At 42.7% G+C, this 16435-nt stretch overlaps 1 protein-coding gene across 1 annotated transcript; it reads right to left on the reverse strand.

Moving 5' to 3' along the window:
* Positions 1–1443: 1443 nt before the first annotated feature.
* On the reverse strand, positions 1444–15092 carry LOC139577875 (probable G-protein coupled receptor 146). Its single transcript, XM_071405015.1, has 2 exons — positions 14892–15092; positions 1444–4846 (listed from the first exon to the last, which is right to left on the reverse strand). The coding sequence occupies exon 2, from the start codon at positions 4801–4803 to the stop codon at positions 3796–3798; it is 1008 nt and encodes a 335-aa protein (XP_071261116.1). The 5' UTR covers positions 4804–4846; positions 14892–15092; the 3' UTR covers positions 1444–3795.
* Positions 15093–16435: the final 1343 nt, after the last annotated feature.

Consider the following 16435-nt stretch of genomic DNA (forward strand, 5'->3'; position numbering starts at 1 on the left):
AAAACCTATAGCTACGAGGACTCAAAGCACAGCAGTAGTGTATACTGTACTGTATATGTTGCACGACTGTGCAGACTCAGGACTTCCTAAAGCCTGAACATTTACAGTATCTATCAACAGTAGCTGTAGCAGCAGCAACTGATCATTAAGTAATTTTTTTTCCCAGCAGGGAATCCCTTTAAAGTAGATTAAAGGGTTGTGCTTTCATTTGGTTAAGCTTAAATTTCATCCCCTCAAAAGTAATTACAAATGTAGACTGAGACGGTTTGAGTTAGTGTGAGGGGTCTGTTGAGTATAAACCCTGCCAAAGTCTCCAGGGCTAGATCGCATGTCTGTCACCTTTTCCCCCATGCTGGAATACGTCATAACCATGTTTATACTCCTTCTACTCCTCTCAGTTGGACATTCTAACAAAACAACTCGCTATTTAATCTCTTCACTTTTCTGCTTCTGCTTTCTCGGACTCCTTTATCTCCAGCACGACTCCCACATCAGCTGCTCCACACTGTTATCGTATGGCAGAACAATATTGCTCTTGTTGAGAATTGCAACAACACTGGGCTGTATAGCCAGGCCCACGGATGTCAAAAGAATTCACAGAATGCCAGGATTGTTCCTGTTTTACACAGTGTGGTTAAAGGGACATGCCACAGCCACGGTTACTCTAGTGGGTTTACAGTGCAGACAGAGAGTCTATTCTAGGTGTCAGTATATGAAGAGATTAACGTTGGAAATGGATGTGTCCCGCTGTCATACAGATTATTTTTTACCTCTATAGTGCACAACGGTAGCTCAACATTAACCCTGGAAATGGACATGGGGGAGGGGATATCAACCCATAATAACATCTCTCGAAAGGGGGCTTAAATTCATCGGAACATATAAATAGCATCGATTCATTTCAAAATGTGTGGGTGTTTTAAGTAGATCCTGCTGTTGACGAGGCTGGGTTTCAACCACATGGATATAAAACATGACAGGTCTGTAGTTGGACCAACGCAGGGAAACACCCCCAGGTCATAGGGTCCCAGGTGGGATTGTCTGAGCCTGTCCCATGTGATTAGTGTGTTGATTTGAAAAAAAGAGACTCCGCTGCCAATGGGAGAACAAGCAAACAAGCTCTTTTTACAGTATAAATGGTTATGGTTTACCAAGCTCTGTAGATGGGCAACCAAACCTAATTACAGTATGTTGCAAGATGACACATAAGTGTGGTTTCTGCTCTCTATAGCTGGCACTATCCCCATGGCTTCAAACAGCAATGAAAAATAAGTTTGGCATTGTTTACTGACACAAGCATACCCTCAGAAATGGACTACAATGCAATCTATTTTGACATTGATTTGTCATGACAATGTACTGTGGATCCCGGATACAGTTGAAATGAGCAAATCAAAAGATCACTTTGAACGTCAAGACAAAGAGAAACTAAAAGAACAGACATTGTGTTTAATTCCCATCTTAGTTTATTGTGTAATCAGTCTTTGACTCAACCGACAATAGAGAAGATTACTGAAGCTACAGTATCTAAATATATATTTGAGAAAATAATACTGTATTTGAGAGAGGACATGGTGTTTTCCCAGTAAATCTCTAACATACAATATATACAGATATTTCATATTATACATATACTGGTATATACACAGTCACAAAATCATCACATCTGAAACTGGATTCATCTTGACCTATGTAGCTAAACCTCATGAAATAAAATACATTCCTATCTCTGCTTATATAGGTGGATTTAAAAGAATAGCATACTCTAATGTTTCCCATAAACATACAGTACTGGTTCTTTAAAAAATATATACTAATTTTGGTGGGTTATAACGGCACAACATAAAGGGGAGGTAAAGGGCGATGGAATCTGTCATTCTAAAACTAAGAATCACATTAAAGTGACGCTCCAAAAGTTTTGTAAAATTTCAGCCAGTAGTTTTGAAAGTAGTGCTCTTGAGCCAAAACTGGTACCCGAAAGTAGAAAACAATTGTGTACTATGTCATCCATTTCGTATGATATGTTAGGTTGGAAGCCTAAGATCTCAGACTGAATCTTTAACTGTGAGAATTCACTGTTCCCTATTTCAGTTCCTATTCCTAACCGTTCTTTATTTCCTGGTGTTGTTGGTCATATCTAAAAGGTAGAATAACATTGCTTATAACTAACTTTACCATGCAAGAGCCAGAATCATTTTCATTGTATGACATTTTCAGTGAACTCTAACATCATTCAACAACCCTGGAATTAAAATGAGCCAAAATAAATCTAGACATAAGTCATTTGTTTGTTTCTGGTAGTAGCAGGGCAGAACATGTGACATATCTGTCCCTCTGTTGCTCTACTGTTCAGAAAGAGCATTTCAACTATAATAAATGAGGACTTTGATCAGAGCTTAAATAATGATTAACAGGGTGTGGACTCATTTTTAGGGTTCCTCAGCATGAAACTCAAAATGTTTTCTTTTAATTAAGTCAATACTTATCATGAGGTGGCCTGGATACACCAGCAGTAGCAAGAAGCAACATGTTTAAACAACGGGTTACAGCTTATCATTGTATTGTCTCTTTCAAAGTGGAGATGACTAAACTGACCTTTTCATTTTTAGCAACAAAGACTTCAACACTTCACACCATCACATAATCACATGCAATAACGGACATCACCGTAACACGACAAGAGTGAAATGTGATTGACGTGTTCATTATTTAGCTTAAATATAAATAGGACATGTTTTATATATAAACAGTCTTCCTCTTTAGTGGGAAGCAAGATAGCAAAGCAGCTGTGCAGGTCACTTCTGTGCCTCTAAGCAGCTTTTAGACATCACATAAACTGAGCCAAGGCAAATGTTCCCCACACAATGACTGGGAGTTGTGTGCAGCCAGTTAAGTGATAGCATTCTAGGACACAAGAGGTAAGTTGGCCATGCCTGAACCCTGAATAGAAGCTGTGTGGAGAACTCTCTCGGTAGTTCACATGATCCTATGTAATGCCGTAGGGGTGTGAAATGAAACGAGGTACATGTATAGTACTGTGTAAACTGCTGAGGGTGACGAGCAGGCAAAGGTTTTCTCTAGGTGCAAGACAGTGGAGGACAGAGGATGTGTCTGTAATGGGACCCTATTTCCTATATAGTGCACTACAGTTTAACCGGACACATAGGGCTCTGATCAAATGTAATGCACTATGTAGGGAATAGGGTGCCATTTGAGACCACTCCAGAGTGTTGTGGCCGAGGCTGGACAGGAACTCTTCAATGAGACATGGCCTCAGGCTCCGGGGCACTGGGTGGTCTGACAGGGTTATAAACAGGTTGCATTCCACTTCCTACCTACTACATGCATAGTAGTAACATGCTAATTGACACATGAGATATAAAAACAATTGTTACTCCAACAGTATAACTCATTGTCAGTTTTGGTGTGCAGCGCAATATCTCTACAGCCTGTGTTGGTGAATCACCCATGTGTGTATTATGTGTGTATTAGAAGAGACACCGCATTACAACGGCTTTGCGCCCCCCCAAATCTAACAACCAAGTATCCAAGTGACAAGCTTGCTAATGCACTTAGTGGTTTCTACTTGGTTCGTCCTGTCGCTACAGAACTGGATAAAGAAAGTCAAGTTCTAGAAAGTCACTGAAGATTCCTTAGTTTCATTGAAAGTCAAGACTCCAGCCAGAGTGGCAGCAGTGGACCTGTAGCTGACTTCTAAGGCCACATGTTGTGGGGTCTGTGATAATAAGTGCAGCCTGGGTAAGAGGTTAGGGGTTAGTAAGGCCTGGCCCTGTCTCACGTCGCCACCTGCTGCACTGAGGAGTGTTCGTGAGGGCAGGATGTGTCCCTGCAGTTTAGCCTCTTTAGCAGCCGCTGCAGCTTGTGGGAGAAGTTCTTGTTCATCTGCCTGTACATGAGAGGCATGGCGAAGCTACTGGAGAAGGCCAGCAGCTCCGACAGACACCTCAGGAAGAAGTAAATTGTGAGCCGCTGTTTGTTGTTGCTGCCGTAGCTCCCCGGCGCCCCGGCTATAGTGTGTACCAGTAGAGTCATGTAGTACGGGGTCCATAGGACAAACTGCATGCAGACAGAGGCCAGCAGCAGCCGGTGGATGGAAGGGTCCAGCCGGGATGAGTCCTGGTCCAGCGGGGTGGACTCCTTCCTAATGCGCAGGATGAGCACGAAAGCATACAGCACGGCCACGGCCGGAACCACGTAGCCGATGAACATCATGATGGCGTCCGCAGCCTCCTTGTTCTGCATCTTGGAGCACTCGATGATCTTGGTGGAGACGTGGTTGCACACGTAGAAGAGCAGCGAGGAGAAGCTGGTGAGCACGGCGCCGCCCCAGATGAAGCCGCACACGTGCTTGGTGTTGTACACGCTGGACATGTAGGTGCGCGGCAGCGCTCGCTCAATGTAGTAGTCCAGGCTGAGCAGCGTGGTGGAGTACATGATGACCAGGGAGGAGATGTTGAAGAGGATGAGCAGGGTGATGTAGATCTCATTGTTGTACTCCCACACAGGCCACCGGGTGAAGCTAGGGCCTAGCAGCTCCACGGGGGCCACCAGGTTGAGGACCAGGCCAGCGATGGCCATATTGACGAAGTAGACGTCCGGCATGGTCATGGACATTTTGTTGGAGAGGTTGACCACCACCAGCAGGGCGTTGTAGCAGAGCCCGATGGGGAAGCACACCATGAGGTAGAACAAGGAGAAGACGGAAAGGACGAGGCCAAAGTCCTGGCAGAGCCGGTGTTCGGAGCTGGAGTCCGTCTCATTGTAAGCCATACAGCTCCACATAGCTAGGGCTCTGAGAGAGGGCTGCACTGGTGCACTGGCTTGGCTGGAGACAGACAGAGAGGGGAGAACAACATTAGTTAAGTTATCTTGTTTTTCATTACATAAACAAGTCCAGATGTGTGGTCAAGTATTAACACTGATGACTGAGGAGAAAACGGCTGATGTGTGGTCAAGTATTAACACTGATGACTGAGGAGAAAACGGCTGATGTGTGGTCAAGTATTAACACTGATGACTGAAGAGAAAACGGCTGATGTGTGGTCAAGTATTAACACTGATGACTGAAGAGAAAATGTTCTCCACCCTCATTTGTCTCCCGCTCTCCTTCCTACTGTTTGAATTAAAATAACTAAAATATGAAGAGATAATGCGATTCCATTCTCTTTTAAACAATCTCATAATCCATCGTGAAGAAGATCAGTAGATTGTTTGAAATATATTTTTCTTTGTGGGAAACTAAACAATAGATATTTTGGTTTTTCTCATTTCACGTGTTTCCCTGAGACATGTTCTAGGACTATCCATGTTATTGGAGTCATTCTTGTGGTTCTTTAAAAGTGCTACGCTGTGGAGAGAAGCAAGACCAGTCACACACACACACAGTCACACACACACACACACAACCACACACGGCATGGCTATTATGCCTGGGGTAACACCATTAATTCCACTTCATTGCATTTCACTGGCTGAATAAAAACTCCTCACAATATGTTTCATTGGTCAGCTCCAGCCTTAAAAAACGTTCTTTCTTTCTGCAGTGTTCAGGGGCTCTCCAGCCAGAGCAAGTGAATCCCTTGTTCTAATGGAAGAATAAAATGCAGGGGCCAGGCTGCCTTTGGAGAGTTGCCCTCCAGATGAAGACCTCCCTCTTTACTACCGCCTGACTCTGCAGGCCGCTTGGCTTCTACTTCTTCCAATCCATGTCTCTTCCAAAGCATGAGCGCCTTCTGTTCAGGTTACTACACTGGTTTGTGTGTATGTATTTGTGTGTGTGTGTGTGTGTGTGTGTGTGTGTGTGTGTGTGTGTGTGTGTGTGTGTGTGTGTGTGTGTGTGTGTGTGTGTGTGTGTGTGTGTGTGTGTGTGTGTGTGTGTGTGTGTGCGAGCGAAAGAGCGGAACAGAGACGAGAGAGAGCGAAGGAGTTTGCGCAATGTTGCGGGTGATGGGTAGATTTATAGACTGAAATGTGATGCAGCCCCCCTGTGCCTGGCCGGGCGGTCCCAGGGAGGTGTCAGTGTGGAGTGGACTGAGCGTGAGGTTGGAGTTCAGGGCAAGGTCAGAGAGAACGCCTGGGCACATGGAGGGGGGAACGGCCTGACTGGGGATCAAGCCTGCTGCTCGACGCAGTGAGAGGCTGCTCATTAAAAACACCCGTTACATAACTCTGCCTGCCGGAGTCTGAACTGGAACATGTCAACTCAGATCATATTAATTCTGCTCAGGAAGAAGTGAACGCATACGCTAACAAAAGAGCTTATGTCAGGAGGGAATGGAACAAGGGGAGAATTCTCAACATTGTATTCAAGCTTATAGTTCAAAATGAAAAATATAGAATCAATGATAAGATTCCCCTAAGAGAGACGTGGGGTTTGATGCTTCGTAAAAGTGCGAGACAAAAAACATGATTTTAAAAGGTTGGATGAATCAACTGGTGCACATGCCGATCTCGTGCAAAGTAAGGAAGCATATTTACAAGCTCATATTACGTAGTGTTTACCTGGTGACCGGTCAGACTACTACAAAATAACATTTACAGACAATGTTTTGGAAACAGAGCAGACGGATGATTTTGTTTGCAAGAGGCTGAGAAGATACCACAGCCAGTAAAGAGAACATTCCTTCTTTCAATTACATAACCTCAGTTTCAGCCTGAGGACACACACACACACACACACACACACACACACACACACACACACACACACACACACACACACACACACACACACACACACACACACACACACACACACACACACACACACACACGGATATTGACGCCACACACTCACACAGAAACACTTTCACATATGCGGCTGCTACTCTGTTTATTATCTATCCTGATTACCTAGACACTTTTACCCCTACCTACATGTACATATTACCTCAATTACCTCGTATCCCCGGACATTGACTCGGTACCGGTACTCCTTGTATAAAGCCTTGTTACTGTTATTGTGTTACTATTTCCATTATTATTATTATTTTGCTAATCTTTTCTAACTTTTTAACTGTGTTGTTGGGAAAGGGCTCGTAAATAAGAATTTCATGGTAAAATCTACACCTGTTGTATTCGGCGCATACAAAAAAATACAATTAGATTTGACACACACACACAGTGTTCCTGTGTGCTCCTCCACACCTCTGCAGCTGGCTGTAAGGAGAGTACACTGCATGGAGGGGCGTGCAGCAGGGGGGGGCGGTGTGCGGTTACCCTTTCAAAAACTCCCAGATGCTTTCCTTTCCCAGAGACAGGTGAAATGGGGCTGCCACTGCCCCTTGTAAAAACCACTCTAAAGCCACCAGGTGACTCGTTTTCTGCTGGAGTTTAAAGGGGTGGGGGAGGGCTCACTAAGACTAAAGACAAAGGCATGTGAGTAACCTGTCTTTGGGAATAACACCCTGCCGTACTGAACAGGAAGAACAGGTGTGTATCTTGAGCTCTCAACCCCCTAGTTAGAGTCGGTCTCTCCTCAAATCAAAGTTTATTGGACGTGTACACAGTTTAGCAGATGTTATAATGGGTCCCTATAGTGGGTGCAGCAAAATGCTTGTGTTACTAGCTCCTAACATAACATACAGTATATGAATAAGAATCCAGTATACACAAAACATTAAGCACACCTTCCTAATACTGAGTTGCACTCCAATGCTTCCCACAGCTGTGTCAAGTTGGCTGGATGTCCTTTGGGTGATGGACCATTCTTGATACACACAGGAAACTGTTGAGCATGAAAAACCCAGCAGCGTTGCAGTTCTTAACACACTCAAACCGGTGCCTAGCACCTACTACTAAACTCCGTTCAAAGGCACTTAAATATTTTGTCTTGCCCATTAACCCTCTGAATGGCACACACACACAATCCATGTCTCAATTGTCTCAAGGCTTAAAAATCCTTCTTTAACCCGTCTCCTTCTTCTACACTGATTGAAGTGGATTTAACAAGTGACATCAATAAGGGACCATAGCTTCCACCTGGATTCACCTGGTCAGTCTATGTTATGGAAAGAGCAGGTGTTCCTAATGTTTTGTACACTCTGTGTATAATTAAGCAATACGGCCTGAAGGAGTATGGTACATGGCCAATATACCAAGGGTAAGGGCTGTTCTTAAGCACGACGCAACGCAGAGTGCTTGGATACTGTCACGCCCTGATCTGTTGTGTCCTTGTGCTTGTTTCCACCCCGTCCAGGTGTCACTTATTATCCCCGGTGTATTTATCCCTGTGTTTCCTGTCTCTCTGCCAGTTCGTCTTGTTTGTTCAAGTCAACCAGCATTTTTGTGTCTCAGCTCCTGCTTTTTCCAGTCTCTCTTTTCTCGCCCTCCTGGTTTTGACCCTTGCCTGTCCTGACTCTGAGCCCGCCTGCCTGACCACTCTGCCTGCCCCTGACCTCAAGCCTGCCTATCGGCTTGTACCGTTTGGACCTGCCTTTTGCCTCCCCCTTTTGCTATAATAAATATCAGAGCTCAACCATCTGCCTCCTGTGTCTGCATTTGGGTCTCGCCTTGTGCCCTTATAGATACAGCCCTTAGCCGTGGTGTATTGTCCATATACAACAAACCCAAGATGTCTTATTGCTATTATTAACTGGTTACCAATGTAATTAGAGCAGTAAAAATAATGTTTTGTCAAACCTGTGGTATACGGTCTGAAATACCACGGCTGTCAGCCAATCAGCGTTCAGGGCTCGAACCACCCAGTTTATAATCCAGTATATAAATACGCAGTGTGTATAAACGGTGTAACAAAACTGCAATGTACAGTAGGACATTGCGGAATGAGCAATGTGAAGAATACAGTATATGAATACACAGTGTGAAAAACATTAAATGTCTCTATATTCATGGGACAGCAGTGTTGACTGTGTGAGTCCTCCCAGAGACTTGCACAGTGTGTTAATAATGAACACAGCAGCCTAATGGGCTGTGGAAGTGTGTGTGAACAATCAAAAGACACAGCACACCGCGTGCTTTAGACGTAATCGCCTTTTATGTCACACTGTCATCCCCTCTTAATTACCCACACCGAACATCAAAACACAACTAATTTATTTTGTATTCCAGTACAATCTTCGTGTTGGAATAGACTGCAGTTCTTCTCTGTAAATCTCTTTTCATTCACCAGTTTTCCAGAACCTTTTCTCTCTCAAGAGACCATGACAGAACTTGGACTGGGATGGTAGACGCATCACTGACAGTAACAGGCACATCAACACAACAGGGCATTCCATAGGCGCTTTCTTCACTATAAAGGGCACCTGGTTGAGATGGGAAAATGTCATTCATAGGACACCTGGTTGAATTGTAAGAAGCCTTCGGTCAACAGTATGTCACGAAACCCTACCATGACTGTGGTATTACACTAGCCTGGTCCAATATTGTATGCTGTAACCACAGGAGTTCACTACAACACATTTAGTATGGGAACACCAAGATATTACACCTGACCTGATCCAAGACAATCTGCTCATTTCACTCATCTTCAAGGTTCAATGTTGTTAGTTTAATATTACCAGAAGTAGAAAAGGAGAAACTCTGCTTTGGCAGGTCCCCTCCCTCCAGACTGGGTGTTCAGGGATACAGATGGATTTGATATCTCAGGGTTTTTGATGTGAATAGTGTGACACGCTGTGATAGGCTCACACCCCTCACTTCCCCTCTGGAACGTACAGCTATTTCTCAGAATCGCCTGAATGACGTCACGAGAGCACATATATGTCTGTAATCGTGTTTGATAGCTAGAGCAAGAGCAGCTTTTTGGAAGGATCATACTGCACATTTGGAGGCTTACTTTCAGATGTTGCGCAAACTAACAGAGCATTGAATCTAACCACAATTAGATTAGGCCAACATTTCATTCAAACTCATTTCATACCATACAGGTAATTTCCTCTGCTCAAAAATCTAGCTATTTTCCCAAACAGGATAATATTGGCATCACGTCTGGTTTCACACCGATTGTCCTCTTTGCACTTCGTTTGAGGAGAGGCTAGGAGGGATCACACATTAACATTTCAGAACGATGAGAGAATAAGTTACTGTTTCATGAATAATTCCACCTGTGAAAGTCCTTCAGCTCTCATGAATAGCTCCCTTTGATATTCTCTCCTGCTTTGGCTTCCCTCAGAGTAGCATAACAACCGAGGGGGAGCGGCGCGTGATTTGTGTTAAGGTGCCCGCTCCGGTGTGCCGCAGGCTTAGGGTTTGTTATATACCATAATGCTCAACAGTGTAAAACCTGGTGCATTTTCACTCATAGTGTGACTTTGTTACACAATCACAGCAAAATGAGGAGCAAAACTATGCATTGTGTTTTTGTATGTCATGTGGCAGGTGGCTTCTCTTACTACTTCAGTGCAAAAAAAAGACTTATTTATAATATTGCGGTAAATAGTTCTGTTCATTTTGTCTAATCTACGGACATTATTCCACACCTCACCTCTGTGCTTTCTATTGATAGTCCAGCCGGTCCTTAATCTCAGCCAGTCTGCGTACTATACATGCTAGACAAGAGACTAGAGGATATTTTTTTTTATATTGCATAATTCCTGTAAACAATCATTCCTGTTTGGACGGCACTCAGTTAAGTGATTGAAGGAAGACAATGTTGATGACGAAATGGGAAAATGTGATATGTCTCTTATATAATCCAGTAGAAACATGTCAGCTACACACGTGGAAAAAAATGATGAAAATAAATGAAAACATGTTTTTAAATAAACACGCACAGTGATTTATTAGACATACAGTAATGATTTAAGAATACAATTAAAAAGACTGCATGGGGGCTTTAAGTAGCAGTTTTAATGCAGAATAGGAAGAAAATAATCACAGGAATCTGTGAATATTTTCCAAAATATATGTTTTAACACTGTAATTAACCACCACTGAGACTTTTAACGAATAGCAAGTGTATCTATATCATAAACACAATTTAATGTATTAGTTACCAATTAAGTAACAACATGATATCAGTAAATTGTGTAATATGGAAGTTACATATCAGTAGGCTACTATATCAAGGGATGCCAAAGCACAGCCAAAATTCCCTTCCCAAGTGACTTCTCATGTAAATACACACTGAAAAAAGTATGTTTGACAAGAAAGTGTGTAGTTGGTTGCAGTGCAAGTACATTTCTAAAACCAAAGTAATCTGTGAGAGCATGGCCTGTCAGTCTTCTTGAACATCATGCCACCTGTGAAATAGTTTCCAATGATTTACTTGTAAAATGACTCATGTGAAGTTCATTGGAGCGTATCAAATTGGCTACAATGGAAAATCATAGTAGTTACAAACCAGAGTTGGGTCATCTGTTACTGTCCACCCTTCCACTGGCTTTCTGTTATGTTCAGCTCATTCTTTCTCTTTCTGTTGTCTGTTAGTCAAAGCGAGAGTGTGAAAACAGTCTGGACAACCCCTCCCTCTCTCTGCCTCGCTCGTCTCTCTCTTGCCAGTTAATGTTACTTCTCCCGGCTCTTACTGACACCTACCCATGAGCCCCCTCTCTTTCCATTTATTGTAAACAGCATCCGCTCTGGCCGTCGCTGGATTCTAATGAACTCTGCCCCCAAACAAGACCAAATTTGGTTGGTCTGGACCGGACCAAATCTTAACTAATCATAGACGTCTATGTTTGACACGTTTGGACAGCACAGTACAGTGGGAGTACCAATGTCCAATGTCTGTAGGAGCGACTGGCCGCATCGTGGCCCCACACACAACAATCTGGAGCCCTATATGGGTGAATTCAGGGTTCTAACAGTTATAGACATTGGTACCTCTGTACTCTACTGTGCTCTACTGTGCTATACTATGATGTCCAAACTTATGATTGGTTGAAATTTGGTCCGGTCCAGAACAACCAAATTTGGTCTTGTTTGGGGGCAGAGTTCATTAAAATAATAGCTAATGTGTAGTATAATACCCCAAAATGCAAAGGAGGATATTGCATATTTCTACGTTTGTGTACCTATTCAGGATACATCACCATGAAGATAATGACATACCCATAATTATGCATTTCTATGTAGTACAGATCTGGGACCCATGATGTAATTACATTCACATCACTTACTGTAGTTCAATAACCAAAACAGATTTTTTTCAAACTCAAGGTGTCATATTATAGCTGACACCCCATTATGTCTGCATCTTTGAATCTTAATTCAGAGCCGATATTTAACAGAGTTTTGGGAAAACATGGTCGCATTAAAAACTGAGGGAGATTTTGCTGATACCAAACTTTGCACCTGCACCATTCTTCCAGTAAATGTGTTTTTGTTCAATTTTCTGTGTACATTTTTCAAAGTAGTCCTGGTGCATATAGTTGGTTTGTTAAACTTTGAAATCAATGGTTTTTGTTTGGCATACATTTTAAAGTGAAAAATCTGAGTCTGAACATAATTCTGTTACGTGGAATTGCCCTTCAAGCAATAGATCCATAATTACACTTTATTGCCATGCTAAGTCACAGGTGGACTTTAACAACATGGTCTCAGTGCATTTCGTATTATTCTGTACGGAAATCTGAGACACTCCATTTGGTATGATATGTTACGTTTCGTATGTATACATTTGTGGATGTCATCATCCATTTCATATGTTATGTTACAAATTACAATTCGTATGATATGTTATGAATTGCAATTCATACAATATGTAACGAATTTTGCAAAATGTACAACATGTTACAAACTAACAAAACGTATGATATGTTACGAATTCCAATTTGTTGTGGCTAACGATGGCTAATGCTAACGTTAGCTAGCCCTAGGGGTTAGGAGTTAGGTTAAAGGGTTAGCAAAAATATTTAAGGTTAGGGTTAGGGGAAGGGTTAGCTAACATGCTAAGTAGTTGCGAAGTAGCTAAAAAGTAGTAAGTAGTTACAAAGTTGCTAATTAGCTCAAATGCTAAAGCATTCCGTGATGAGATTCGAACACGGATCCTTTGCGTTGCTAGACATTCACGTTATATACCTACCCATCCACCTCGACCAACCACCCTCTTTTCATTTTTCGCCTTAAGTAACCTTCTATCTTATGTAACCATACCAAACATAACATAATCTATATATCCAAAATTATGTGGGACACCACTTCAAATTACTGGATTCGGCTATTTCAGCCACACCCAATTGCCGATAGGTGTATAAAATTGAGCACACAGTCATGCAATCTCCATTGACAGAGGAATGGCCTTACTGAAGAGCTTAGTGACTTTTAATGTGGCACCGTCACCTTTCCAAGAAGTTACATTTCTGCCCTACTAGAGCTGCCCCAGTCAACTGTAAGTGCTGTTATTGTGAAGTGGAAACATCTAGGAGCAACAACGGCTCAGCCACAAAGTGGTAGACCACACACGCTCACAGAACGGGACCGCGGAGTGCAAACTGCCTCTGGAAGCAACGTCAGCACAAGAACTGTTTGTCGGGTGCTTCATGAAATGGGTTTCCATGACCGAGCAGCCGCACACAAGCCTAATATCACCATGCACAATACCATGCGTCGGCTGGAGTGGTGCAAAGCACCTCGCCATTGGACTCTCAAGCAGTGTAAACGTGTTCTCTGGAGTGATAAATCACGCTTCACTATCTGGCAGTCCGACAGACGAATCTGGGTTTGGCGAACGCCAGGAGAACGCTACCTGCCCCAAAGTATAGCGCCAACTGTAAAGTTTGGTGGTGGAGGAATAATGGTCTGGGGCTGTTTTTCATTGTTCTGGCTAGGCCCCTTCGTTTCAGTAAAGGGAAATCTTAACGCTACAGCATACAATGATATTCTAAGCGATTCTGTACTTCCCACTTTGTGGCAACAGATTGGGGAAGACCCTTTCCTGTTTCAACATGACAATGCAACCATGCACAAAGTGAGGTCAATACAGAAATGGTTTGTCGAGATCAGTGTGAAAGAACTTGACTGGCCTGCACAGAGCCCTGACCTCAACCCCACCGAATACCTTTGGGATGAATTGGCACACCAACTGCGAGCCAGGCCTAATCGCCCAACATCAGTGCACGACTTCACTAACGCTCTTGTGGCTGAATAGAAGAAACAAGTCCCTGTAGCAATGTTCCAACATCTAGTCGAAAGCATTCCCAGAAGAGTGGAGGCTGGGGGGAGCAACTCCCTACTAATGCCCATGATTTTGGAATGAGATGTTCAACGAGCAGGTGTCCACATACTTTTGGTCATGTCGCTTATCGTACTAATTTGAGTGTCCCGGATTTACGTTTACTATGTCTAGTCTATGAGACCAGTCTGACTTTAACGGTAGGTTCATGTAAAATGTCCATATGTTTGTAAGTTATATCATCCTTCAAATCAATGTTGTTGATGATAGTCACAGTATGATCTACCTATGCATGAATTAGATTGCTGGTAATAGGGTCTTTAGTGATTACGAAACCTATTTGTTCAGAGTGTTTCCAGAAACATTAAAGCACAAAGCTGTTAAACGATTACTTTTTCGTAACTTATTGAACTGTCTAATGTAATAAATACATCCTGCTAAACTAAAAGCAATGTATCATTATATCCCTTACAGAATCTAGACTCGCGGATACATTGTATCCATTTGCTTGCAACCTATTCGGCGCCGATTTCCTATGGGTGCTACGGACCATTGGGAGCTAAGCGAGGATACCTGTCATCTATAGAAAGTATAGATGACATAACATCTGTGAGGCTATTGTTGACCACTACATCCAAACACACGCTATATTTTATCATAGCCTACCTATTTATTCTACAGCCAAATTAAACAGTAAAGTCAATGCTTTCGTCCGAACATAGATAGGAAATATGTTTGTGTGGAACTCAATATGCAGTCTGCCGAAAAATTATACAAATATTTTAGGAAAACTCACCAGAAAAGTACAGATTTGGCACGGCGACAAGGCTACGGAGGCATCGGGTTTTGCTGTACTTCCACTGACATTTCTCTGTAATTACATTTGGTGTTGACTTGTAACAAAAAAAATACAAAAACGGTATACAGTAGTTAGATATATTACTTTCTGCGTAGTTACTTGGGCTACTGCTGCATTTGGCGATACAGTTTCTAGTCTGACGAGGTTTGTTCTCGAAAGGGGAGGACGTTGACAACTTACTACGAATTGAGTGGTACTGAACCCTGCAGTGTATACACACGTGACCCTCCCCCACAGTCTCCTTCGTTTTCGTCGATGAGGCCCGACTCGCCCTCGACGCACTCATTGGACGAAGCAGCTCAGAGGGGGAGTTGGGGGAACTCTCAACAACATACCCCGCGTTTACGCGCGCAAAACACCCAGTCATACCGAGGGAGCCTGACAGCAGTTTTATGCCAGTAATGTACGCTGTTAAATGCAGAAACAGTTTGTTGGAAAATCAGTTTTACTTTTAGTTTGCCGTTGTCAGTGTTCTGTGTTTTTGTCTTTCTCAATCTACTATTCACTGTACTTGTGAAAATTGTCTGTCTTCAAAGTGCATGTATGCAATGTATATCACGATCACCTGCTTCTAATATAAATCTGACAACTCCAAACCTATACAGCTCTAATTCCGGAAGTAGAAATGTAGCTAGTAATAAGCATAAATTGTGATTATGCATGATGCAACAGGATAATATCTGGACATGGAATGCCTGTATCAGATAACTGGAGCAAAGGCTATTTTTATACTCACATTTTTCACACCTCTCTGTGTTTTCATTTGATAGTGTTTAAATAAATAGATTTACCAAATCTGCATGAAATGCTAATAATATGGTGGGATGAACTGCCCTGTGGTCTGTTTGCCAACTGTCTGGTATGAAGTGATTGGTGTTTGACAGGAGAGGGTTGTGGGTTTGGGGTAAGTTTGTGTGTTGTCCCTGTCATGTCCCAGAGAGGCAGGTCTAACCCTAACTGGAGAAATCCCGGAATCAGACAAATCTATCCTGATCTACCACTGGTCTGGACTGGTGGACTTGGCAGGCAGAAATCTAACAGCAGTCTCTGCTTACTTTAACTGAGAGGGGGAAATCGTATGATACAAACAGGTACTGATGAACAGCATTTTCTTAATAAGCATATACTCAAATGAACAAGAAGGATGTTCTGTTAGTTATAACAACCTTTATAACACGATAAGGCACACTGTTTGTGGTTGGAATGAGACTACTGGAGTTTGCTAAGAAGATTAGGGATTACAGAAGTAGTGGCCAACTGTAAATACTTCACTACTGTTTATGACCCACATACTCTATCTATGTGCTGACCCACACAGAGAGAGGGTTTGAAATTAACTCTGTGTGTGTTCTAATTGGACAACAGCAAGGTTGAAGCTCATATACAAATGACAGGGTGAAACACATTATTGATCATGCTGTTCCATCTTAAATAAGATTGTCTATAAACACTAATCTGTTCATTAATTAAGCAATAAGGCC

Source organism: Salvelinus alpinus, chromosome 1 (genome assembly GCF_045679555.1).
Source record: "Salvelinus alpinus chromosome 1, SLU_Salpinus.1, whole genome shotgun sequence".
Taxonomy (NCBI): Eukaryota; Metazoa; Chordata; class Actinopteri; order Salmoniformes; family Salmonidae; genus Salvelinus; species Salvelinus alpinus.

What these genes read in the sequence shown, in the direction of transcription:
- LOC139577875 (XM_071405015.1), bottom strand. Translation starts at nt 4,803, where the DNA reads ATGTGGAGCTGTATGGCTTACAATGAGACGGACTCCAGCTCCGAACAC.